Here is a 26,834-nt window from a genome sequence, read left to right as displayed (position 1 = left end):
ACAAATTCTCAAATTAAAAGCAAATAATGTATTTTTAAGTAAAAATGATTGCTTATACTCAAAATTATGGTATACGTGGTACATATTTATAGACTAAAATGTATATAGGCTGGTTTATAGAGAACAAATGTTTAAAAATTCCTACGGATTTGCGTAAAGCGCTATCGTTGGCTATCGAAAAGCCCAAATGTTCGATATATCGATACTATCGCAAGTGGTTGGCCCAGCGCTAATTCATATACACATACACGCGAACGGACCGTGTGTGGATATTTGTGGAGCAAATCGAAATTGGCAGGATTAAAAGCATTCGCGAGTGCAAAGGCAGCGGTTAAAGGGCTGCCCATGCACCAAAGGAACTAACTAGCTGGCCAAGAGGTCCTTCAAACAGCGAATAATATGCAAAAATCAGCGTAATTGGCAAGTTCAATGCTCGACTAATATATTTGGCCACACTTGTCAGTGTGCGTGCCCGTGTGTGTGTGGTGTCGAGTCCGTGTGTGTGTGCGTGTGCGGCCGCGACGAGTATGTGTGCGTATATTCGTATATTTGCAAGTCTCGCGGATGAAACAGCGTGAAAAGTGAGCGAAATCGGGAAAACGGGGAAAAGGAACGGGCACCGAAACGGAAAGGGCGGCCAAAGAACTCCTCTCGATCCCGATACGGATAAGGACCATGGGGATATAGCCCCATAGCCACCGCACCACAGCAGGTCGGTTGGGCGACGTCAAAGAGCCAGAAGTGAAGAACGTCAGAAGTCAGAAATCAGAAATCCGATTTTAGAAATCAAAAATCAAAAGCAGAAACAGAGCTCTGCTGAGATGTCGAAGCGGCTCCACTGAGTCAAGTGTTTGGTGTTGTGAAATTTTCCGTCTCCATCTCTCTAAGCGTAAATCCCAAAACCAAACCAAAACCCCCTCCCAGTCCTCCAATCGTAATCCCTCCTCAATCAACCTGTCCAAAATTTTCAATTGAACGCAACTCCGCCATAAACAACAAATATATAAGAAAAATAAAATTCGGCCACTAGCCAAACAATAAAAAAAAGAAGAAAAAAATCACGCAGTGAAGAAGAAGCAGCAGCAGCCGAAAAAAAAGACGAAAAGAAAACTTGTTTGAAAAAGGCCGAACCGAAAGAAAAAGACCAGCAGCAGCAGCAACAGCAGCAGCGGCTGAGTTTGGAGCTCAAGAATTTCAGCGTGCTAGGGACGGAGCACCGGATCGGAGCACCGGCGACGTCACCAAAAGATACGCCACCATTTCACCATGGACGAGGATGACAACCTGTCCAATGCCGACATCAGCATCGATGACGAGGAGGCGGCGGTGGTGGTGGAGCAGCGCGAGAACGTTGCGGCCATGCAGCAGGATCAGGATGATGTGGACGAGGACGAGTCCTCCGATGTGGATCTCTCCTCGGTCTATGTCCTTCCACCCATAATCACGGCAATGCCACCAATTCTCCTCGGCGCAGGCTCATCATCAGTGGCAGGAGGAGCAGGCGGAACCACCGCCGCCGCAGCTGCAGCCACCGGCGATAACTCGCATTCCCCATTCCACGACTGGGATTCCAGTGTGGCGGCAGCCGCTCCACCGCCGCCACCGCCCAGGGGAGCAACTGCAGCGAGCTCGGGCTCCAGTTCGGGATCTGGAGCATCGGCTGCAGCGGGAGGAGGAGGAGGGGGCACAGCCTCCTCCGGCGATTCCGGCGCCAAGCCGAGCTTCTTCTTCGGCGCCTCATCCTTCAGCCTGCGCAGCCGCAAGGAAGTGGCCGCCCTGATCAACACGGAGTGCTGCCGTGGCAGCCCCACGCCCGATCTCGACTCCATAATGGACACCCTGTTCAATCCGGGCACGCCCATCGACAATCTGGACAACATCGAGTGGATTCGATGGCTCATTGCCGGCGGAAGGACGCCGCAGGAGTTTGTTAAAATTGGTACGTCTAAATTCCAAATGTGCAATGTGTATGCCTATCGATAAATGTGTTTGCATTGCATTTCCTATCGCCAAACAGCTGATCGCAAGTCCGTTGCCCCTGAAACTCTGCCAGTGTGTATGTATGTGTGTGTGAGTTACCTGTCAGATACCTGAGTCTCTGTGTGTGTGTGTTTGTAATGGTTGTAGGGCACGCAAGGCGAAGGTAGAGCGGGAGAGCATAACAGCAAGGTGCAAGGCAGCATGAAGAGTGCGAGTGCACCACCATGGCAACAGCAATCAAGCGCACTCACTCGCACACATACGCGTTTGCACTGATTAGGGGAGTCAACTTTAGCCCAATTTAATCTCAACTGCTCATCTACTTGCAATGCTGTATTTGTGCATAATTTTTTATGATTACTTATTTTTTGTGCCAGGCTGCGTATGTCGCCAAAGTTGCTTTTATCGTTTATGGTTGCCTGTCCCACTTCCCACTTGTCAGCTCTCTCACACAGACACACACACACACGAGCGAGACAGACGCACACGCACAGTGGAATGCAACTTGCACCTTGTTTGTCAGCTGTTCGGTTCGGTTCGCCTTGCGTAATAAATGTTTCCGCAGCATCCGTCCCAAAAACATACGCACACCAATGCCGCTGGGGCTTGTTTATATGCTGGCACCTTTTGTTACCGCTAAGTGCTCCTCTTATTTCTTTTTTTTTTGTAACTCTGTTGCAACAAAGTGCTGCACAGAACACAGCAGAACAATTGCAAAATTGCACTGGGGCGGCAAAAGTTGATTGACCGTCATTGTTGTTGATTTGACAAAAACACGCACGGTGGGTGCGAGGGGCGGTTAAGTGTGTGATGTAGCCCACTGTAAGCTGTCATCAGCAATTGACCGAAAGACCGTTATGCTGTGGAGCTGTGCGTGTGTGGGTGTCTCCGCACCTCAGCCCCTCTCCCTCGCTCCCTCAGGTGGACCTTGTCCAAAAAGTTCTCAGTTAGAGCGGGACGGATGGATGGGGTGGGGGAAGAGAGCGAGAGAGTAGCCAACTTGTCTGTCGATCGATCGCCATTTACAAATTTACAAAATTGTCAATCAACTTTCCGCTGCACTGCCGTTGTTATTGGCCAATTGATTTCCTTCCGCATGCGGCGGCCGACAACGCTGACCTTTTTAGCCAACAAGGTCCAAACGAAATACAAAATGCGAAATACTTTTGTATATGTATGAATGAACATATGCCCCAGAACGCAGCCCGAAGACAAAAAAGCTAAGAGTCACGCAACAAGCGAAATTAACTAAGCCCCATGAGTGCATCATTTTATTTTTGGAACTCAATCAAATCAATAGCAATAGCAAGGCAAAACCAAAACAGCTGGCCTCGACAGGTTTTTCGATTTCATTTCATCACGCAATTTTGGCATCGATAATCTATCGATTTGTGTTCTCAGGTGGGAAGATTAGTAATCGATCGATTATTTCGATAACATTGCATGGGAAATTAAGGAGTAGGCCTTGTAGATAATGTTGGTTAAAACCTCTAATAGTTCTTTAGTAAAAAATATCTTGATCACATAAAATCTGCACTCCCTGAATACTTATAAAAATATTTAAAAAGCAAACATCTTTGTTATCTATATTATTTTGCTTGTATTAAAAATGTTTCCAAGTACGTCCAGCAAAATTACATACTTGATAAATTTACCTACATATACAATTATCTTTTGAAAAGCCATAAACATTTACTTCTTGGAGAATGTTATACATTTAATCATAATCATTTAATCTTTTTATGTTTCAACAATTCTGTTTACACTTAGATTGGAAATTTTAAGGGCGCAACCTTACAAATAAAGATGAGTAATTTTAAAAGTTGCAAAATATGGATGTCAATGATAATAAGGTTTAATAAGAGATAATGATATTTCTTCGAATTACAAGGCTATTGTAACTACTGGAAATCGTTTATATAAATTGCACTGAATTTTTGATTTGCTTTGTGCCAATTTCCCGTATTCAGTATTCCAATGACACGTCAAATTTAAGAAAATCAATAGTTGGCCCAGGGTCTTCTTTTGAAAGATAAATACATAGTAAAGTTTTAACTTTTTATGGGCTTGTGAATGTACCAGTTGGTTAAACGTGGTTCTTTGTTAGTTTTAAAGTCGATGTATTGATGTCCTTGCTCCCTATTTAAAAATGGGGGCGTGTATGTAAACATTTTATATATGTTTGTTTGGTTTTTATGTCCTTAGGGAATGGCTGAACTTTATTTTAATGTTTGAATTGTATTTTGCAGTGCGCAGCTATGACAACCACGCCAAGTGCGGACTGGTCTGGGTGCCCCATGTGGTGGCCTACAGGTGCCGCACCTGCGGCATCTCGCCCTGCATGTCCATATGCCGGGATTGCTTCAAGAAGGGCAACCACACGAACCACGACTTCAATATGTTCCTGTCGCAGGCGGGCGGTGCCTGCGATTGTGGCGACACCTCCGTAATGAAGGCGGAGGGCTTCTGCAGCGATCATGGCATCAATAACCGGGTCAACCGAGATCCGGTGCCCAATAATCTGTTGGCGGTGGCCGAAGCCATTATGCCCAAGCTGCTGTTCCGCCTGCTGCAGCATTTCCGCGAGCACAGCGACACCTCACTGCAGGTGCATGCGATGACCTCGTACTCATGCGAGGAGTTCGCCAACATGCTGATCGATCTGAATAACATGGGCGAGATAATGCGCAAGGTGATGACGCGTACGCTGATCAATCCGGAGGTCTATGCGTACTTCATGGAGGCACCATGTCTGGACACACGGAACGGACGCTTCTTGAAAGCGAACCGGGAGAAGTACGAGGATGCTGTCAACAGATTCCCTAATCCAGAGCCACCCGATGAGTACAGGGATCTGCCGGCGCTGGGCGACAAGCTGGTACATACCACGCTGCTCGAGGAGTTCATCTTCTGGACATTCAAATTTGAGTTCCCACAGACGTTAGTCTGTTTCCTGCTCAACATGCTGCCCGATCAGGATTACAAGGTGAGTGCTCATTGAATATTTTGATTTTAAGATACTAATAATAATATTTATTCGTTTGTCCCATAAAGGAACACCTCACCCGCACATTTGTGATGCACTACAGTCGCATACCGTCCGTGCTGGAAATGTCCCGCGATCCGGACACGCTTAGCAACCGGGTGGTCCACATGAGCGTCCAGCTCTTCTCCAACGAAAGTCTGGCTCTCAAGATGGTCAACGAGCTGTCGCTGCTGCACGTGATGATCATCAGTCTCAAGCTGATGATGTCCAAGATACTCATACAGAATACGCTGCATGGTGAGACTTAGTTTTGAATCCCTGGTGAACAGCCTTTTAAACGACTAAAATATGATTTTCCCTTTAGATCCCAGCAAGAATTTCCACTTTGTCATCGACTGCACACGTCAGGTGATGAAGGACCACTGCTACTGGCCGCTAGTCTCCGACTTTAACAACGTCCTGTCACACGAATCGGTGGCCCTGGTCTTTCTGAGGGACGACAACCTCATCGACATGTGGTTCCAGTTTCTCCAAATGCTCCAGGGCATGAATGTCAACGTGCGAGAGACGGCTTCTCATGTGGAGTTCGAGCCAAACAGCTACTATGCGGCTTTCTCCTGCGAACTGGAGGCAAGTGCCTATCCCATGTGGTCGATTATCTCGCATCTGCAGGATGGCACACACGCCCACTTGGCCAAAAAGATCATCAACTACTGTGTGACGACGCTGCACGAGTGGCTGGACTCCATTTACTTCATGGAAGCGCGTCTATCTATGGTGAGTGTTTTCTTCCTCTTAAAATACAATGTCTTATAAGACAGGGTACACTTAACAGACATAAATACCTTTCGGAATACTTTAACTCTTAGCATTGATGGCTAAAAATCTATATTAAGCTTTCAGTTAGTCAATCCTAAACAACTCATTTAATTGAAAATATTGAATTTATTTAAATACTATGTCAAACAGATACCGATTATTTAAATATTTTTTCTAAACTAATCCCTATCCCTATTTAATTTATTCTTGCAGGAGGAGATGATGCAGGCTTCGTTCCACTTTCCACTGCATCGTTATCTCGCCGCCTTTGTATGCCAGGCGGTCACCAAAATGGGAATCAGTCTGAACGACGTGCTGCCCTCGCGCCCCTATCTCCTGCCCCTCCTGATGATCCATCCGCTCCGTGTCCAGGTGAGTCTGCCTCCATCATTTTATCAGTACAAAAATACAATAAGTTATTCGGTTCTCTGGGTTCTCAGATTCAGATTCTCTTTATTTGATTTTTTGTTATGGCTAAATTTCAGTATAATTTTAGTTATATCTTGTCTTGCCCGATTCTGCGTCTCTTGCGCTTCGTTCTCCTCCGATCTCACTTAGACTACGCGACAGTAATTGCAAGTGTGTATTGATAGGTAGTGTAAAACTAAGAAAGCTATGACATATGTGCGGGATGGAACAGCACCGCCTCTTCGACTCTTTCTCATCGGCCTAGTACTTCTTCCTTGGCACCTGAACGTGGGGCGTAAAATCGTAGGTGATGATCTTGGGGCCCAGGAAGCCGCCGTAGCCGTTGCGGCCCTTGTAGTAGATGCCAATGCCGGCCAGTGGTACTGGCGGATTCGAGATCACGTCCTGGATGTCAATAAAGGGCACAGTGCTCTGGGCGGCATCCTTGTCAAGTCCCGTGTTGGTGAAGTCGATGCACTGGTTGTGGCGTGACAGAGGTATTGAGTGGGTGATCGTCCGCGTGGACACGTCGGCGTTATCCAGGCGCAGTTTTTCTCTGAAACAGAAAGTTCAGTTAAGGTTAGCTTTGCTGGTTTCCGGAAAAGAACACCCTTATATTGATGCTCACCTGCGGGCCCCGCTGACATCGGTATTATCGTTGGACTTCCAATAGCTGTTGCTCTCCGGCTGGATGAGCTGACCCGTCTTAAAGTCGAACTCGCTGTAGTAAGCCTCCAAGTTCAGATGGGTGCCTATCACACGGAATCTCACGCCGGTGATAACAAAGCTATTGTCATCCGTGTCCACATCATCCAGATCAATGGAGCGACTCTCGTAGCTCAACATGTGATAGTCAACACCCTTTTTCACATCACGATCGAAGAAGTTGTAGTTCTCAACTGGCTTCCACTCCAGAGTGCTTTGATTGATGGCACCACGTGGCAGGAGTTCGCCCTCCTGGATTTGCAGGTGGAAAATGCGGTTTTTCTTCACAAAACGCAAGCCAGTCACGATTCTGTAGGGAGGGATATATTAGCGATTATTTTGTTGATCTCTATAGTCTAGTGCTTAAATGGTAACTCACCTGTTGCGCTTCACATCGGCGATAGTGTCCCGCAGGTTGAAGAACCGATCCGACTTGAGACCCTGCTCATCGCACAGGCAGAAGCAGTAGCTGCAGTGCCAGAGGAGGTAACGCCACCAGCTGTCCACCTTGGTGGTGCCCCTGGTGCATCTACCCCGCTGGCCAAGGACGCGTCCGTTCTCGTACTCGATGAACTCGTAGCGCCTGGTGCTGTTCTGTGGCGATGGACACACCCACATGTCGGAGTCGACGAACTGGCAGTTGTACAGGCGACCCGTGCATTTCGGCTGGCGGGAACAGTAGAGATCCTTAAAGCAGCCCTCGCTGCGGGTGGACTGATAGAAGCCGCAGGTTTCTCGGCAGGTTTCCTCGTTATTCAAATCCACCTCGTTCTCGATGTAGCCCTGCAGGAGACGAGTGACCTCATCGTAGGTCACACCCGGTACATGTTTCGCCGGATCGCAGCGATATACGATACGATCCGCTCGCAGCATCACATCCTTGAGCACTTTCAGTGTGCGCTCCGTCCTCTTCTCGTAGTCCGATCGCATAAGTTCCGCCTCCTGGGTGTAGTTGCCCTTGCCGTAGACACGCAGCATCATCCACGAGAACTCCATCATGGTGTAGGCCTTTAGTTCGGTCAGGGCTATGTCCGCATATAGGGAGTAAATAAACTGTTGGGCTGATTGCATTGTATTGCAAATCTGATTGGTGGACACCTGCAAGCAAGAATTATTGAGAAAGCCATTAATATGGTTAATACCCAGCTGTTTTCAGTGTGCTATACCCCCCCTCCTCTGGTATTCTTTACTAGGTACACATGAAATGTAACTCTTGTTTTTAGCTCTAATTAGCCGTCACATCTGGCTGTAAAAATCGCTGGCATACCATAAGTATTTTATAACACGGTAATTACGTATCGCGTGGTGCTGTAAGCTTACCCTTTGCCTATATAAAGGGCTAAATAACATTGTTGTTTGTTCGCTATCATAGAAATTTGATAATCTAAAAATAATTTTTAAAGCTAATTACTAATGAATGTGAATCAGTTCTGGGGTTTTAGTTTTTTTTTTTCACAAAGAACAAGGCATCTGTTAATCTTTTGTTTTAAAGAGACCCTAGGAAATGAATGATCTTTGCAGCTGTTAATATGACTGATCTATTATGGTATTTGGTGGGGTAACTACTAACTATCATGGCACGGTAGTAGAGGGTCTGTGAGACCATCACTCGTTCGATTTCCTGCAGGATGCGTGGCATCGAGGCGGTTTTATCGTTGCGCAGGATTGCCCCGGCAAGGTTCAAAACGGCTAGTTCATCCAGTTGGTCGCTGCTTTGCTTGACAAAGGTGTCCTATATATGGAAGACGAGGAGAGCATTAAGTTATTATGATCTGCCCAAAGACAGTATGTGCCCAGTGTATGAGACAGAATACCTTGTAGGCCTCGTATATCTTGCTGATATAGATGAGATCTCTTTCCAGCAGTGACCATTCGTAGTGATTGAGGATCTCGTAGCGATGCTCTTCGAAGGGGCGACCCATTAGCGGTTTCGAATCGAAGTCCCGATGCGATTCGTACACTTTCCTTATCTGCGTTTCCTTATTGTTCTGGCTATTGGCCGTTTTGGCCAGATAATCCCATAAGGCACGTTCCAGGGCAATGTACTCGGTGCGCAGTGCGTCCACTTCCATTTGGGGGATGCTCGGGTGCATCCATCCCTCGGCCCTTGCCGATTTCGTATGTCCACAAATCACTAGTGTGGCAACAACAACAACAGCAAGAGCGGATAACTTTGCGATAGGCGCCGCCATATTAACTCGCCCGATAAGTTATATCCGCCCAGCGAATATAAAACGGGGATTTCCTTGAATTTTCGTGGGATATATTTCCAAATTGTTTAGCCTTGAGTTCGATGCTTCTTCTTCTTGGGGTTCTACTAATTTTTAGTTACTATTCCCGTGGAAAGAGCCAGACTTTCCACAACTTCCTTCCAACTGGAAACAAAGAATCCGAATCACGTTTTAGGTTTGCGTCGTCCCGATTAAACAGATTCCACGATTTTTTATTATTTGCGATTTACTTTAATTCGCGCTCGCCTTCGCCTCTTGCCATATAATTTCAGCTGGGTGTTGTTGTTCTGAGTGCTGTTCGGCTACTGTAATTTTTCAGTTTCTGTTTTAAAGCGCTCCGCGCTCAGCCAGTGTGTTTGTATTGGTGTGTGCTGTGCTCGTTGGAAATACAATACAAAAAAAAACAAAAACAAAATCGCTGACTGAAGCTCTTTTTTCGTGCATTATTGTTGTTGTTCTTTCCAGACAACCAGGCGATGTGAGAAGCGTAAACACACACACAAACACACTCGCGTGTTTGGTTGTGAGCAGCAATCACGAATTGAGCGAATTTTATTTGATTCTTCGGTTTCGATTACACTGTGTGCACACTCACTGAAATAATACCCTACACTTTGAGCTTAATTATACAATCGATGGCGATCATTTTGGCACTTGCAAACCGAGCAATCGATAACTAGAAAGTTGTACCGTCCCATTGGTTTGGCAAACAGCTGATGTGTAAGTGCTTGTGAGTGAGGAGAGCTCTCGCTCTCTCTCTCTCTCTCTTTCTCTCTTTGACGCAATTGCAGCAACAAAGAGATGCGCTCTCTTTTCGCAGCGTGGGGGCAGCGCTGTTTTGCTGCATTGCCCTCTGACGTTTGTTTGTGGACTGAATGTTTTGTTTAACTTGTTTCGCAGTCTTTTGTTGACACAAGACCTTTGACCTCACGCAAATACACAAACATACACAAGTGCAAACTCTGCTAAAAAAAAAAATGGGGGAGAATTTATGCCTCTTTTTGGGAGCGTGTGAGTGCGTGTGGAGGCTTTAACCGTTATTTGGCGACAAAAGAAACGGTGACTAATACACTGCGAGACTTTCTTTTGCCGAAACAAAAAAAAAACCAGAAGAAGAAAGACTTAAGTGACGCGTCAACCGGAAAGTCGAGTTTACAACGCTCAAAACCCTGTGTCTAGAGTGTAGACCTATATCAAATCTCCGGCGACCATCATTAGTGAATCATCCGGCTAGCAGGCATGAGGAAGCAATTCGCAAATTGACACCCCATTCACGATCCGTATTGTTACAGTGGAACGTGCCCGAGCTCGAACCACCCTACAAAATAATCAAACAAAATAGTTTTGTCAGACTTTCTACTATGCAAACCTCCCTAAAAAACAGAGTACCTCATCGTTTTCCAGTTTAAATCCCCCCGCAAATTCGACCTGTAAGAAAAGTAGATCACATAAAAGTTAGACTGTATTACCTCATAGGCAGTGGTCAGTTGCTGGAGCAGATTGGTGGACGTTGCATTGGTCGATCTATCCTCGTTGCCGAGAAGTATGATATGCAGCCGATCCATCAGATGGTGCACCGAGTGGGCATTCGGCGATACTGTCCATTCGGCAAACGTTATAAGCGTAGACATTTCCAACTTATCCTTGTAGGCCTCGTACTTTTGCATCTGCTGATAGCGCGATGAGATCCTATTGATCGTATCCGAGATATCGTTCATTTTGGCCATAATTGGAGCATTATTGTGCATGAAACTAGTCACCGATTCGATGGCCAAGGCAACATATTGAGCGTGCTGAAGTGGGTTTTTTGGGAGGTTAATCGTGCTATAGGAGATGGCGAAGTTTCTATACCCTTGCAGCTAAATAACGAGATATCGTGAGATCTTAAATTAAATTTAGTTATCTCCGAATAAATCATTGTATGGTGCTGCAAGTGCAAACACCTTACCAAAGTGGCAATGGCCACTGCAAGGGTATACGAAACAAGAGTTAAAGCGCTGACTCACCTGATCTTCGGTGTGATCTATTTGCTTGCTGACTTCTTTCAGGCGCTGCAAGACCTTCTTTTGCTTTTCCCTCATCAGGGGGAAATCAATGTTGGCCGCCAACGGGGAGGACTGTACGATGTCCCAGGCCTTGAGGACGCCGGAGGTGACCTCCTTGACCACATGGATGATGTCCAGGACATCCTCGATCAGTCCCTCCGTTTGTGTGGGCTGTTGAAGGGCCACCAGAATGGCCAGCAGCAGGGGAAGTCCCCATTTCATAAAATCCATTCTGCAGCCGGGCTGTGCGTGTGTGGTGTTACTTTCGTTTTTATATATTTATTTTAGTTTTTTTTTTTGTGGAATCCAATGATCGTTGGGGATGTTTGGATTATAGGGGTGCCTTTTTAAATATTATTATTAAATGTTTACGCACACACACACACACACACTGGCTGGCACGCAACTGCGCCCGCTGGAAATCAAAACGCAAATGCCATAGCCGCAAAAACAGAGAGTTGAGTTTAGTCTCGAGCGTTGAGTTTTGGCTGGGATTGGATTTAATCGGCTGCGCTGCTCTCGCTGCTCCGAGATTGATTAACAAACGTACAGATGTGGGTTTTACTTGTCTTCTTTTTTTCTTTTTCTTTTTTACCGCTGCAGACACCCCTTCTCGCACACACACAGACACACAAGCGTGGAGAAGAGAGAAGAGCTCGGTTTCTTTGTTGGGTACGGTTCTTTTTCGGTGGAAGGGGGAGGGCAGAGCGACAGCATAGGTCGCAGCATAGGTGGGAGCGAGCTGGCATGCCCAGAGTTGACTTTTTGAAACGAGTTTCGATAACTCTGCGTGCGTGTCATCGATGTGTCATAGTTATCGCACTCGTGGTGTGCCGTTATTTAATTGGATTAATATTTTAAATAATTGTAAGCCAAGTAACTTAATACAATAAATTTAAAGGCATTATTATTTAAGAAAGTTGTAATATATTTTTTGATTGGATAATTTAAATAATATGCCACTTATTTATATATTTGTTTTGATATGGTTTTTATAAAATATTTTTGATGCTTATAATATATAATTTATTTGACAATTTTTAATTGATCAACGTTTATATTTTTTACGTGAATAAATTGTTTTTTTTTTTTTTAATTTTTCTGTATTCATACATTTCACAACCATTTTTATTCACTATTTACTAAACCATAAATAAATATATTTAAAAATTTGGCTTAAGATGTGAATTTAGTTAAACTTATAGTGAGATATACTGATATAAAAATGTATTCCCCTGCTCTTTTCAGAGTTTCTTCTACGAGATCTTGGCAGGAAAGTGGGTGCGCAACGGGCTGCAGATCAAGGGTCAGGCGATGACCTACATCCAGGCGAACTTCTGCAACTCGATGGCCGACATGGATCTGTTCTTCCTGCAGATCTGTGCCACCAACCTGCCGCAGTACTTCTTTCTGCAGAACACCATCGAGCTGTTCGACGTGGGTCAGTGGCTGGAGACGGCTCCCTTGAAACAGCCCCAGAAGGCGGAGCAATCCTCGATGCTGGAGGGATTCCTCACCTTTCTGGCCACCCTGGTGACGAGTCGCACGAATCTGGGTAACGACGAGGCCACCCAGTGCATCATCGAGATCAGTGCCCTCCTGGCCACCGAGAACAAGACGCATTCGCAGCTCCTCGAACTGATGCCAGAGAGATCGGGGAATGTGCACACCAAGAACTTTGAAACCTTCCTGAAGAAGCTATCCGTTTACAAGGCGCCGTCGAGTGGAAGCGAGAATCTGGAGCAGGGTCTCTTTACGCCCATCGACGAGGTGTGGGAGAAGCACTACGATCCGCTGCACGTCCTTTTGCGAGCAGTTCATCGCCGGGATTTCCAATCCTCGCTGGATCGCTTCACAAACTATGTGAAGAGCAAGGAGAAGATGCCGGCTAGTGGGAACCTCTGGCCGCCATTCCGATTGCCGCAGGCTTTGCCCGCCACTAGCTCCTTCAGTGATCCCTGCAAGATTCTCAACTCTCGCGTCTTTCACTCCACCATTTTGTCGATATTTTTCCGTGCAGTGCACACACGTGATGTCTCCGAGCATCTGCTGGCCCTGGCTGTATTTCTCCTGGAGATCGCTGTGGAAACCAGTGATGATGTTGGCAGTGGTCAGGGAGATCGTGCTCCCCCAGCGCTGGCTGCCATGGTCGAGTCCTCGGGCGGACCGGGCTATCATGGCTACGGTTCGGGGCGACAGGAGCCGCCCAAGCTGTTCCAATGCTATCCCACGGACAATCTCAGCTGCAATCTACGTCATGTGGTCAAGAAGGTGTCGCTAAAGTCACGCGATCCGCAGGTGATCACCTCGAGCTATCGCTCTAATCCGTTTTACTCGGATCTGGACTTTGATGTTGATGCGGATCCGGAGCAATCGTTGCGAATGATTGGTCATGGGGACTCCGAAGGAGATGAGGCAACGGGCGGCGCTGGTCTGGCATCAGTTGGCCTGGGGCCGGGAGCACTCAGCCGGAGGAATGTCTCGCAGGCGCTGGTGCCGATGAGAATGCCTGGCATGGAGGTTGCCCTGCCACCCGATCTTTCGGTGGTCGCCGAAACGGGTGTCGTCATCCGGCAGGGTAGCAACGACGATGAGCTACTAAGAGAGGGCGATCATGCCATGGACATGAGTCCAGCGGCAGCCCTCGATTTCCATTTCCCGCTGCAGCAGATCACGTTGCCGGAGAGTGGCATGGAGGTGGCCATCCGGCGGGATCTCTTGCTGGCCGAGACCAATAATATGGGCGCCATAGGAGGGGTTGGTGGTGGCGCCAATCCATCTGCCACACCCCCTGCCGTGGCCTCCAACGAGATGTTCTCACCCACCACGCCCACGGGCAGTGGCATGCTCCTGCCCTTCCAGAGGGTTCAGCCCGTGGCCGTTCCCAGCAGCGTCAACATGGATATTGTCCCATCGAATGCCCTGGGCGCCGGCGGAAGCTTTACATCCGGCGTGAGTGGTGGCGGCACCGGGCGTAGGATGAACTATGAGTCGGGTGGTGCTCGGAAACGATCCGTGGACATCGCCATCGGTGGGAGCAACAAGGATGAACTGCACCTAGACGAGAGCATCTTGTCGTTGATGCTTAAGCTCCATTCACAGCTCTCGGGAACGCTGGATAGCTTCTCGTTAAGCGACGGCGAAGAGCAGTCATCTGGCGAGGATTCCGCCATGGATGTGGACTGCAACGAGGCCAGCACATCAATGGCAGCAGCCGAGAGCACCGCCCTGGCCGAAAGGGGCCGCAGCAGGCGCAACTACAAGAACATCCATGTATCCTCCTCCCGCATTGGCGATGGCCCATTCTTCATTGGTAATCTGCTGCGCAAGATTGCCAAGCAGGATGAGCAGTGCGCCGTTAGCATCGATGACATCCGGGCCAGACTCTGGCCCAATCAGCGCGAAAGGCAGGCGGAAGCGAAGGCACGCGAGACCAAGGAGAAGGAGGAGCGCCGCAAGAAGGCACGTGAGCGCCAGCAGAAGATGATGCAAGACTTTGCCAACAAGCAGAAGCAGTTCATGCAATCTGCTGCGGCGGCAGCTAGTCACATGGACTACGGGCCGGAGGATGAGGACGACGAGGAGCTGTACGAGGAGCAGCCGCGTGAGAAGGAGTACGATTGCATTATCTGCAATTGCACAACCCCCAGCACGGAATCAAATCCCATTGGTCTGGTGGTCCTGGTCGAGTCCAGTGGCATTGTTGGCCATCGGCGGCGGATCGCCGAGCGACTGCCGCTGCCGCTAAATGTGGAGGATGAGGATCGACTGAAGCACAGCACACGACTGGCCGCTGAATTTAGCAGGCGGACCGAATTGCTTAGTCTCAAGTTCGGCGATGAGTCCTGGTATCTGTCCAACAACATGGCCTACGACAATGGTGTGCATGTGCAGTCTTGTGGCCATCACGTTCATCTCAGTTGCCTGGAGGCGTACCTCAAGACGCTGTACACCACCCAACGCCAGCCGGTGCAGGATCGTGGCGAGTTCTATTGTCCCGTGTGCCGGCAGCTATCCAACTCGGTGTTGCCGCTGAGTCCGCAGCTAGACAGACCCACACATCTCGTCCGCTCGGGTAATCAACCCTTCGAGCGTCTCGTCGCCGACCTCACCGATCTGATCAAGGAGAACGAGACGATACCGGTAGGAATATTAACTATCAAGTGGGATGTCTTGAGAGAATTTGCCTAAAACTTACCTTTTTACTTCCAGCAGCCCACAAAACTAACGGAGGCCATGGGTCATGCCATGGAGGTGATGACAAACATTGCCCAGCGCAAGGTCAAGTGCGCCTCGATCACGTTCCGCAAGCTGTTCATCTTCGTCACTTCGATTGCGCGTACCAACCTTGAGGCGGAGATCATCCAGCGCGGCGGATCCCTCTGCTCGGCGAATGCCACGCGGTACAAGCCAAAGCGGGACTGCATTGTGCCGCTCCTGCACGTGCTGTCGGTGCATGTGCGTGTCCTGGTCGAGTGGCCGCTATGGAGCAGCTGGGCCTCGTTGGCCGGCCTGCCGGTGAGCGAGACGGAGCCACTGCCGGCGCACTGTCTCGAGCTGATTCCCAGCCTATTGGCGGATCCCATTGCGCTGTTGCTCAAGTTCATCCTGCTGGCGCCACTGCACTTGGACCAGGGTGAGTAGTCTTGCCTGTTATATATTTTACATTATGATTGTAATGGCTTTTTGTTGCTCGACAGATTACTTCACCTGCATGGTCAAGGTGATGTACAACCTGCTGTACTACCAGATTGTGGTTCAGCTGTGCGTCACCCTCACGGACTTCGAGTGCGAACACATTCTCAAAGTTTACGGCAGCAGCAGCAGCAGCAGCGCTGCCAGTGGCACTTCCGGCGCTGAGTCCCAACCGGAATCCCCCGCCGGAGCCACGAGCAGCTCGTACAATCGTCGCCGTGCTGGCAACCAGCAGCAGAGCTCCTCGGAGCTGGGCAAGGCCATGGCCCTGGTGCTGAGCCAGACGAATGAGCTAGCTCACTTGCGTCGTGACTGTATACCCAGTACCAGCAGCTCGGCGGCGGCAGCGGCGGCGGCTGGCTCCTCCTCCACAACCGCCTCTGGATCGGGCGCAGCAACAGCAACAGCTACCTCCTCATCCTCAGCCTCGCCGCACGAGGTCAACCTTAAGTCCATGGAGCTACAGCTGCAGTCGCTGTGTTTGCCCTTTCTGCGAGTGGCTGCCCTGCTGCGTCAGCATCTGTATCGCCATGAGATGCCGGAGATCTCGGCACCGGGACTGGAGTTTGTGCGTCTGGTCTACTACTTGGAACTGGTCACCGATTCGATGGACTGGGATTGCTTCAATGCCAGCAAGGGCTTGTGCTTTATACCCGGCACCGAGCAAACGCTGCCGCAGTTCTGGTGTCAGCAGCTAATGGAAGTGCGTCCGCCGGCGGATACGGTTAGGGAACTGGTGCTTATCAATCAGCACTCTCTGTGGCAGCAACCGCGACTTCTTGAACTGCCGCGCGAGTATGAACGTCTGTTTACGGTGGGTTTTCCTATACCAGATTGATTGTGTATGAGCAATAACTGATGTTATTTTTCTACTTACAGTACTACCACGAGCGGCCGTGCCTGAATTGCTATAAGGTGCCCAAGGAGAGCTCCATCTGCCTGCTGTGCGGGACGATCGTGTGCCTCAAGCAGAACTGCTGTGCGGAGAACGACTGCTGCGAGGCGGTTCGGGTGAGTCTTCACTAGATGGTGCTTTAATATAATTCGAATCTGATCTAATCCCTGTTTGTGTTTCCTCTAAACAGCATACGCTTTCCTGTGGCGGCGGTATTGGCATCTTTTTGGTGGTTACCTCTACCTACATCATCGTTATACGCGGCCGACGCGCCTGCCTTTGGGGCTCCCTCTATCTGGACGACTTCGATGAGGAGGATCGCGATCTCAAGTGAGTGTTAGCTATTTAAAGAGCTAAGAGAAGATTTTTAAACCACTTTTAACCATTTACAGGCGCGGCAAACCTTTGTATTTGAGTCAAGATCGCTTCAATTTGCTGGAGTCACAGTGGCTGTCGCATAAGTTTGCTCACACAAAACACACCTGGGTGTTCCATCGGGATCTCTTGTGAAATATGGAAGATCTACTGCGCAGCATCCAGGAGTTGGTTGGCCAGATCTAAGATGGGATCGGATGTGATGCTAGCCAGCTGCCCGGCAGCTCCTCGCCTAGTCGAACCAGTCAACAACCCGCTCCCGAGAACCAACATCTCCAAAACCCCACAAACGCCACAACTAAACACAACTAAACCCAACAACAACAAACACCCCACACACATGTCCCCTATGTTTAAGTGAGTTTCGCTGTTGTTTCGGAGCTTCAGACGCGGAGGAGGAGAAGGACACCATATCCGTATCTGTATCCGTATTCGTTTACGGTCGTCTCCCCCCTCCACACACACACACACACACACCCGCCCTCCCCTCACATCTTCCAACGCACCTAGAAGCAACGTCGGCAATTTGCAATTAATTGATATTACACATTTTTATATATAACAATACTTATAAAATATGGATGCAAAAAACAAAACGAAAAAAAACTACAGCTATATATGATTGTTTGTTGTCAACTGTTCAACTGAGAAACGCATAATAATAACCCTATCTAGGAATCCGCCTAATCTCGCGAGGATCATGAATATTTAACAACCAATTATAAATTATAATAAATATCTATGCTAACCCACACAATTGCTGGGCGAAGACGAAGAAATAAACCCGAAAATAAACCGAAATTTAAGCACCGCGCGGGTCTCTCTAGTTGCGTTCTACCTAAACTAAGTCTTAAGTCCTTAACTTATAGGTTTTTTTTTTAGGGAAACAAAGGCAAGAAAGCAGATAACAACAAAAAAACAAAAACGAATAATACGATATAATATAACAATTGTCTACATTGGCCTCATGAGTTTGTGCATGTAAAAAATGAAAAAAAGATTATATAGTTATTATATATATATATATATACAATACAATATACACTAAAATTAATGCTATAAAAACAAAAAAAAAAAATTTAAAACAAAAAACAATAAACGAAAAGCGAATTGTGAAATGCGTAGAAATTAGTTTGCAAATACCCCATTAATCATAAATATTTTGTAATTAAGAGTGGAGGCATAAGGATGAAAAACATGATTCAAAGAGAGGGTAATCTGAATTCGAAGCGCTAGGATCGGAAGTGAATTTGTTATTAGTTTTACAAATTGTGTGTTATGCAGGCGATGGAAGTTCGGCATTGCTTTAGCCAAAAACATGAGCACATCCAAATGTTTATTTTGAACGATCAAATTGACCCACTGCAAAGATTAGCTAATATTTGAGAAACTAGAAATATAAATGTATAAGGTTTTTCAAGAAATTAAAAGAAACAAAAATTGAAGTGATTATCTCCACGAAACCTGGTTGTCTAGTAATTGGTATATCAATTTCCATCGAGTTATAGAGCAATTGCAAGTGAGTTACCCAAAATGACAAGCGAAAATCTGCTACGAATGTAAATACACTGAAAACGCAGCTGCATCTTGTATAATTATATATTAATATAACATATTTGACTTCTTTTTTTTTGCTAGTTATACAAATCTAGATGTTTCGGTTGGCCTCCTAGACTAACTAAATACTACTCTGCAAATACAAGAATACACATGATTTAAGAGATTAAATGGCACAGCACAGCAATACACACCCAAAACACCCACACAAAACACACCCACAACCACTAGTACTCTAGTAGACCGAAAAAAAAAATGATATATTGTAAACGTGCATTCTGAGTGACAAACCGAAAACCCTGAATAAAATTGAAAAACCATTTAAACAGAACGTGATTGATTATATAATCGCCATTGACATTTCGAATACATCTTAGTGGATCTTGCCGCAATCTCGGCAGCGCGTGGACTTGCGCAGGGCCCTGCGGCAGTCGTCCTCCATCCGCTGGGCGTGCTCCAGGAAGAGCTAGTCGGTGTGGTCGCGAATCTCGTCGCGCTCCTCGGATTCAGATTCTGTTTCTATATCTGTGGCAATCATCTGGAGCTCTGCGTCATAATCAGTGGATTCGGTGTCAGACAAGAATATTGTATCGTTTAGATCAGTGGGTTTTGTGCGTTTCCAGTTTTCTTTTCGGTTACGCCCCTCAAAGGGTTCTGGATCTGGAAAATCATAGGGATGTGGGGCTTTCGAGCGGCTTATAATAGATCCAGCAGTGGATTCGGTAGGCTTTGTTTCCTTTGGATCCTTTCCGTTTTCCCCCTCAAAGGATTCTTTTGGATCTCCAACAGCGTATGTTTTAGCATCTAGTAGTATTTCTGGCAAAACATTTTGATATGGGGTTCCCGGCCGGTCCATAATAGGTTTTGGTTTTGGAAATTCATAAGGATTTGGGGCTTTCGAGCGGCTTGGAATAGACGGAGCAGTGGATTCGGTAGGCTTTGTATCCTTTGGTTCCTTTCCGTTTTCCCCCTCAAAGGATTCTTTTGGATCTTCAACAGCGTATGTTTTAGCATCTAGTAGTATTTCTGGCAAAACATTTTGATATGGGGTTCCCGGCCGGTCCATAATAGGTTCATTTTGATATGGGGTTCCCGGCCGGTCCATAATAGGTTTTGGTTTTGGAAATTCATAAGGATTTGGGGCTTTGGAGCGGCTTGGAATAGACCAAGTAGTGGATTCGGTAGGCTTTGTTTCCTTTGGTTCCTTTCCGTTTTCCCCCTCAAAGGATTCTTTTGGATCTCCAACAGCGTATGTTTTAGCATCTAGTAGTATTTCTGGCAAAACATTTTGATATGGGGTTCCCGGCCGGTCCATAATAGGTTCATTTTGATATGGGGCTCCCGGCCGGTCCATAATTGGTTTTGGTTTTGGAAATTCATAAGGATTTGGGGCTTTGGAGCGGCTTGGAATAGACCAAGCAGTGGATTCGGTAGGCTTTGTATCCTTTGGTTCCTTTCCGTTTTCCCCCTCAAAGGATTCTTTTGGATCTCCAACAGCGTATGTTTTAGCATCTAGTAGTATTTCTGGCAAAACATTTTGATATGGGGTTCCCGGCCGGTCCATAATAGGTTCATTTTGATATGGGGTTCCCGGCAGGTTCATAATAGGTTTTGGTTTTGGGAAATCATAAGGATTTGGGGCTTTCGAGCGGCTTGTAATAGATCCAGCTGTGGATTCGGTAGGCTTTGTTTCCTTTGGATCCTTTCCGTTTTCCCCCTCAAAGTATTCTTTTGGATCTCCAACAGCGTATGTTTTAGCATCTAGTAGTATTTCTGGGAAAACATTTTGATATGGGGTTCCCGGCCGGTCCATAATAGGTTCATTTTGATATGGGGCTCCCGGCCGGTCCATAATTGGTTTTGGTTTTGGAAATTCATAAGGATTTGGGGCTTTCGAGCGGCTTGTAATAGATCCAGCTGTGGATTCGGTAGGCTTTGTTTCCTTTGGTTCCTTTCCGTTTTCCCCCTCAAAGGATTCTTTTGGATCTTCAACAGCGTATGTTTTAGCATCTAGTAGTATTTCTGGCAAAACATTTTGATATGGGGTTCCCGGCCGGTCCATAATAGGTTCATTTTGATATGGGGTTCCCGGCAGGTTCATAATAGGTTTTGGTTTTGGGAAATCATAAGGATTTGGGGCTTTCGAGCGGCTTGTAATAGATCCAGCTGTGGATTCGGTAGGCTTTGTTTCCTTTGGTTCCTTTCCGTTTTCCCCCTCAAAGGATTCTTTTGGATCTCCAACAGCGTATGTTTTAGCATCTAGTAGTATTTCTGGGAAAACATTTTGATATGGGGTTCCCGGCCGGTCCATAATAGGTTCATTTTGATATGGGGCTCCCGGCCGGTCCATAATTGGTTTTGGTTTTGGAAATTCATAAGGATTTGGGGCTTTGGAGCGGCTTGGAATAGACCAAGCAGTGGATTCGGTAGGCTTTGTATCCTTTGGTTCCTTTCCGTTTTCCCCCTCAAAGGATTCTTTTGGATCTTCAACAGCGTATGTTTTAGCATCTAGTAGTATTTCTGGGAAAACATTTTGATATGGGGTTCCCGGCCGGTCCATAATAGGTTCATTTTGATATGGGGCTCCCGGCCGGTCCATAATTGGTTTTGGTTTTGGAAATTCATAAGGATTTGGGGCTTTGGAGCGGCTTGGAATAGACCAAGCAGTGGATTCGGTAGGCTTTGTTTCCTTTGGTTCCTTTCCGTTTTCCCCCTCAAAGGATTCTTTTGGATCTCCAACAGCGTATGTTTTAGCATCTAGTAGTATTTCTGGGAAAACATTTTGATATGGGGTTCCCGGCCGGTCCATAATAGGTTCATTTTGATATGGGGCTCCCGGCCGGTCCATAATTGGTTTTGGTTTTGGAAATTCATAAGGATTTGGGGCTTTCGAGCGGCTTGGAATAGACCAAGCAGTGAATTCGGTAGGCTTTGTTTCCTTTGGTTCCTTTCCGTTTTCCCCCTCAAGGGATTCTTCTGGATGTGTACTAACGTTTGTTTTATCATCTAGTAGTATTCCACGGGGATGTGGGATTCCCGGTCGGCTTATAATAGTGGACTCGATAGTCTTCGTTTCCTCTGGTTCCTTTCCATTTTCCCCCTCAAGGGATTCTTTTAAATCTGTATTAGCGTATGTTTTATCACCTAGTAGTATTTCCGGCAAAGCATGGGGAAATGGGGTTCCCGGACGGTTTATAATATATTCAGCTGTGGGTCCGGTAGGCTTTGGTTCCTTTCCGTTTTCCTCGAAGCATTCTTCTGGATCGGTAACAATGTATGTATCATCTAGTTGTATTTCTGGCAAATTATCCGGATCTGGGGTGTCCGACTGGTTATTGATAGATCCAGCTTCGTTGGGCTTCTTTTCCTCTGCTTTCTTTTCGTTCTCCTCCGGAAAGAACTCTTCCCTATCCGTACTACCTGGGCTACCAGCTGGATCCACACACACGGCACAACATCGCAGTCCGATTCTCGAGAAAGCCGGGGGCACCATGGGTTCCTCAGGCTCCTCGAGTTCCTCGCGTTCCTCATCGCGTACGACCATCACAAAGCATCCTGCATTGTAGGCATGCAGGTAATTCTTCAGGCTATGTGCACCCGGTGGAGTGGCCGGATTCTCGGTCTCCAGCACCAAAAACCCCTTGGTCGTGCAGCGTACCTTGGTTGTGTTGAATTCCACGGTCTGGACAGACCCAGATCCAGATGCCTCTGCTGAGGATCCGGATGCGTCGGCCATTCTCTGTTTGCCCTCCTCTTGGATCGTCTTCAAGAAGGCACTGGCCGCCCTTGCGGTCGTGAACTTGCCCACAAACAGTGGTGGTGTTATGCCATTGCTATGTTGTGGCTGTGGTGTTCCGGCCTTCCAAAAATTCTCCCTAAAGAACGACTCCGGCAGACTGCCCGGCTTAAAGATGCAGCCGGCCTTGAATCCCTTGGGCTGGAAACGCTCGGGCAGAAAGATGGGACGCTTGAGGCCATCACAGGTGGGGAACACCTCCGAGGGCAGCTCAAAATTCGGGCATTTCTCGTCGCCCATGGTGGCCATGGCCACGGCCGGCGCATGTGGATGCACAATTGTGGAGAGAATGGCCACGGTTAGCTTGGATACGCGCGACATGACCACCAGGACATTGGACAGATCCGGTGTATAGATGTTGTACTGCACCGGGAGATGACGGAATGGATGGGATGTGGGTGGCTTCGGTGCAGTCGGTGTGGTGTAGACCATCGACAAGGTGACATCATGGCGAATCATTCGCATCTCCAGGCTGGGCCCCTCGGCGGCACGATCCTTGCCGGTGGCGTTGGACAGCGGCGGTGGCCTGTAATTCGGGGTATAACCGATGTCGATCTTGGTCTCCATCTTCGGCGGCGTGGTGGTGGGCAGCACCGTGGTAATCGCTGGGGGCACCTTTTCCAGCAGTTTCTGCACCTCAACCGGCATCTGGAAGTCCTTGGTGCGCAGACCCACGAACAGGGGCGGCGTTGGACCCTTGTGACTGGGTGGCATCAGACCCATGGGATAGAATCGCCGTGGGATGGCACCTGGTGCAAAAACCCCACCGGCATCGAAGCCCACTGGCAGCAGCAGTCTGGGCATAAAGATGATCTTGTCCACGGGAGCGCGATTCGGGAACAGGGTGCGCGGCACATTCAAGCAGGGCGCCTCGGCGCCCTCGAAGAAATCGGCCGCATCTTGGTCGTGCTTATGGACCTCGATGGAGAGACGGGCCGCCACCACGCGGTTGGAGTGCTCGTAGCATATCTGCGGCATGACCAGGTTGTGCAGATTGGGCAGGTACTTCGGTCTCTTCACGATGGCCACCTGGTCCGACATGTCCAAGCGCTTCACTTGGTGCAGTTCCAGCACCCCGACTCCCGACTTTCCTGAAATTAACGAAGTGGACCCATTTAATCGGGATGTTTTATAAATTGATTGTCAATAAAATAATTTTATTATATTGTATGACAGTCCACGCGTCAAAAGTCATTATAAAAAAAAATTTTACATGTCAAAAAAAAAACTTCTATTGGATAAATTGTGTATCGCCTGGTTTTAAACGCGAGAAAATTTCTAGAAACAATTGTTTATCGCCTTGTTTTAATCGCGAGTATGATCAAGAAACAAAAAATTCGGATATTGTACCTTTGTTATTTCCGCGTCTTTTCATTTTGATATATCTCGAGCAAGAACTAAAAAAGCGGTAGCCCCGAACGATAAAAATTATATAAAACCGGCTTCACGGTAAAAATTTCAGTTAAAAAAAATAATTTAGAAGTCGATTCGGCAGTAAGAAAGTAAAACGAGGTCTTTTCACGTGAAAGTTTCCCACAAGACTGAGATTTTGGATCCGTAGACGAACGACGTTCAAATATGACAGGGACAGTAAGGAAAAGGCCTACTTGGACTTTCGATTTCGGGCTAGCTAAATTCCAAGCGTCTGACCATTTTTCGATTGTAAAAATACGGGGGGAACTTTAGGACGACATTTTTAAATTTAAACAAGGGAGAACGCTATAGTCGAGTACCTCGTTTATCAGATACCCGTTACTCAGCTTAAGGGACCAAAGGGAAATGGAGATATGCAAGCAGCAAAGCGAGATTTAAATGCGCCACCTACCGGCGGAAGACAGATTTAAGCGTTGTGGGCGTTAGGGTAGGCGTAAAAAATATATTATTCAATAGAATAAGTTAGCCGCGCACTTTGCTTTCTCTGAGCGCCGGCAGTGCTTTTTTCTTTGCCGCTAAGTTCGGCCGGCAACTATTTCCATACACACACATACACGCGTAAAACATTTCGCATTGTCTGGCTCTGACGTCATAGCTTTTTTTCTTGGGAGGTTTGTGGGCGTAGCAAAATTTTTTGTGTCAATCGATAGGTATTGACAAGACTAATACATTTCAGTTAAAATTTTTATTCTAGCATCAAAACTTTAGGAGCCACAGTTTTAGGCGGTTTGAGGGCGTAAAAGTGGGCGTGGCACTCTACTGAAACAATCTTGCGCTGCGTAAGAAGCTAAGGAATCTGCACGCCAAATCTCAATAGCCTAGCTCTCATAGTTTCCAAGATCTCAGCGTTCATCCGGACAGACGGACAGACGGACATGGCTAGATCGACTCGGCTAGTGATCCTGATGAAGAATATATATACTTTATGGGGTCGGAAACGCTTCCTTCTGCCTGTTACATACTTTCCAACGAGTCTAGTATACCCTTTTACTCTACGAGTAACGGGTATAAAAATTTAACATGTCAAAAAAAAACTTCTATTGGATAAATTGTGTATCGCATCGAAACAATTGTTTATCGCCTTGTTATAATCGCGAGTATGATCAAGAAACAAAAAATTCGGATATTGTACCTTTGTTATTTCCGCGTCTTTTCATTTTGATATATCTCGAGCAAAAACTAAAAAAGCGGTAGCAACACTCGATAAAAATTATATAAAACCGGCTTCACCGTAAAAATTTTAGTTAAAAAAAATAATTTAGAAGTCGATTCGGCAGTAAGAAAGTAAAACTTTTCACGTGAAAGTTTCCCGCAAGACTGAGATTTTGGTTCCGTAGACGAACGACGTTAAAATAAGACAGCGGACAGTAAGAAAAAGGCCTACTTGGACTTTCGATTTCGGGCTAGCTAAATTCCAAGCGTCTGACCATTTTTCGATTGTAAAAATACGGGGGGAACTTTAGGACATTTTTAAATTAAAAAAATAACCAACAAAAAAAATACGGGCCCATTATGGAGGAGAAAACATTTTGGCGACTGCAGCAGGCCCATCAGCGCCAACGGAAGGAGTGGGACAGGATTGGGAGACGCCTCAAGCGGCTGACGGGCAAGCGGTCCAGCGACCTGCTCCTCCACGATCCGCTCCTGCAGCCGCCCAACGCCGCCGATCCCGGCCAGCGGATGTGGATGCGGATGAGCGGCGGTCAGCAGGTGGCCATGCCGATGAACCAACAACAGGCGACGACCCAGAAGAAAAGGAATCAACCGCACTAATCCTTTAGATTCTCAACATATGCGATTTTACCGTTAGAAATGCGGGCGACACGAAACTATCGATAGGCAGCAACAGCATTGCCAGCCCGCAAAAAAAACTCTCAAACTTTTATACATCTATAAGAACAAGAACAACAAATATAACAGCATCTCAGGGATTTGCGGATACAGGGGATCAATAAAACGGAGCGAAACGGAATGGAATGGAACGTGAGGAACGTGGAACTCGGAACGCAGGCAAGCATGATCGAACAAGTGGAATTTCCAACACTCTGCGCGCTCTGTGTGCCGAAAAACTCAGCTCTAGATTGGAAATTGAAAGTGAGAACTTGGATTAACGCTCGGGGTTAAGTTTTTTGTTTTTTGTTTTTTTTTTTGTTAAATCGTATTTGCTAGTTGCTAAGTGCTAAGTGCTAATTACCTGGCAGATTATTCACATAGCCGCCATCCAGCAAGAGGTGCCCATCTTTGCGAGCGACATGGAGGAGCGTACGTAACGCCACAGAGATCCTGGTATTATATATATCAACGACAGACACATGCCAGCAATGATAAGTCGGTAGGTGTGTGTTTTTGTTTAGGTGTGATTTTTGTTGTGTTTTTCGGGGGGAGGAGAAGAGAAAAATAAGAGAGATTGAGAGAAAATTGCTTTGAGCGATCTTTTTTTTTTTCTTTTTGGGGCGAGGACATGGGGAATTAAATGAAGATTATTGGGATGGGGAGCACCAATGGGATGGGTTTTAATGGGGGCAGCGGTTGGGAGGTTATTATGGGGGAGCGCAACAAGTTTAGCCTCTAGCAAAAAGCACAAAAGCCGATTTTTGATTTGCCATTTTTGGCACAAGCTTTCCAAACAACAACATCAACAACAGCAACAACAATGAGATTTGATTTAATTTGCTAAATTTCAAGTTCAAACATAACAGCACATTCGATTGGCAGCGCAACGCCGATAACAAGTCGATTGATTCCACGGCAGAAAAGAACAGTTAGAAATGTGAAATAGCCTCTAAAAAACTGCGGCCATGGAATGAGGCTGTGTGTGATTGTGGGTGGGTGGGTGCGTGCTCGTGTGTGTGTCTCATTGTCTGGATTTTTATTTTCATTTTTTGGGTACACTCAGTTCTAAGGCTAC

The 26,834-nt window shown here is 47.0% G+C and overlaps 3 protein-coding genes across 11 annotated transcripts; 1 reads left to right on the top strand and 2 right to left on the bottom strand.

The window, feature by feature from the left end:
* The first annotated feature begins 240 nt into the window (after positions 1-240).
* LOC119556832 (E3 ubiquitin-protein ligase Ubr3) lies at positions 241-19,022 on the top strand. 2 transcript variants are annotated; one of them, XM_037869291.1, is made up of 11 exons: positions 241-1,939; positions 4,230-4,966; positions 5,035-5,263; positions 5,331-5,743; positions 5,999-6,157; positions 12,423-15,317; positions 15,390-15,810; positions 15,875-16,683; positions 16,749-16,880; positions 16,955-17,094; positions 17,157-19,022. In XM_037869291.1, the coding sequence occupies exons 1-11, from the start codon at positions 1,267-1,269 to the stop codon at positions 17,272-17,274; spliced, it is 6,726 nt and encodes a 2,241-aa protein (XP_037725219.1). In that variant the 5' UTR covers positions 241-1,266; the 3' UTR covers positions 17,275-19,022. The 2 variants fall into 2 exon arrangements, with proteins under 2 accessions (XP_037725219.1, XP_037725218.1); XM_037869290.1 differs by having other exon boundaries at positions 15,387-15,810.
* On the bottom strand, positions 6,205-11,669 carry LOC119556835. 2 transcript variants are annotated; one of them, XM_037869301.1, is made up of 6 exons: positions 9,360-9,696; positions 8,713-9,273; positions 8,469-8,630; positions 7,278-7,996; positions 6,822-7,208; positions 6,205-6,749 (listed from the first exon to the last, which is right to left on the bottom strand). In XM_037869301.1, exons 2-6 carry the CDS (start codon positions 9,088-9,090, stop codon positions 6,455-6,457), a joined length of 1,941 nt encoding a protein of 646 aa, XP_037725229.1. In that variant the 5' UTR covers positions 9,091-9,273; positions 9,360-9,696; the 3' UTR covers positions 6,205-6,454. The 2 variants fall into 2 exon arrangements, with proteins under 2 accessions (XP_037725229.1, XP_037725228.1); XM_037869300.1 differs by lacking the exons at positions 8,469-8,630; positions 8,713-9,273; positions 9,360-9,696 and adding exons at positions 10,599-10,922; positions 11,136-11,669.
* On the bottom strand, positions 18,930-25,247 carry LOC119556833 (DM7 family protein GG17593-like). Of its 7 annotated transcripts, none has more exons than XM_037869298.1 (3): positions 23,843-24,031; positions 21,454-23,583; positions 18,930-19,500 (listed from the first exon to the last, which is right to left on the bottom strand). In XM_037869298.1, exons 1-3 carry the CDS (start codon positions 23,865-23,867, stop codon positions 19,163-19,165), a joined length of 2,493 nt encoding a protein of 830 aa, XP_037725226.1. In that variant the 5' UTR covers positions 23,868-24,031; the 3' UTR covers positions 18,930-19,162. The 7 variants fall into 7 exon arrangements, with proteins under 7 accessions (XP_037725226.1, XP_037725227.1, XP_037725222.1 ...); XM_037869299.1 differs by having other exon boundaries at positions 18,930-19,524; positions 21,478-23,583; XM_037869294.1 differs by having other exon boundaries at positions 18,933-20,271; positions 20,482-23,583; positions 23,843-24,029.
* Between the last annotated feature and the right edge of the window lie 1,587 nt (positions 25,248-26,834).

Source organism: Drosophila subpulchrella, chromosome X, assembly GCF_014743375.2.
Source record: "Drosophila subpulchrella strain 33 F10 #4 breed RU33 chromosome X, RU_Dsub_v1.1 Primary Assembly, whole genome shotgun sequence".
NCBI classification, from domain to species: Eukaryota; Metazoa; Arthropoda; class Insecta; order Diptera; family Drosophilidae; genus Drosophila; species Drosophila subpulchrella.
This window is presented reverse-complemented; position numbering and strand designations above follow the sequence as displayed.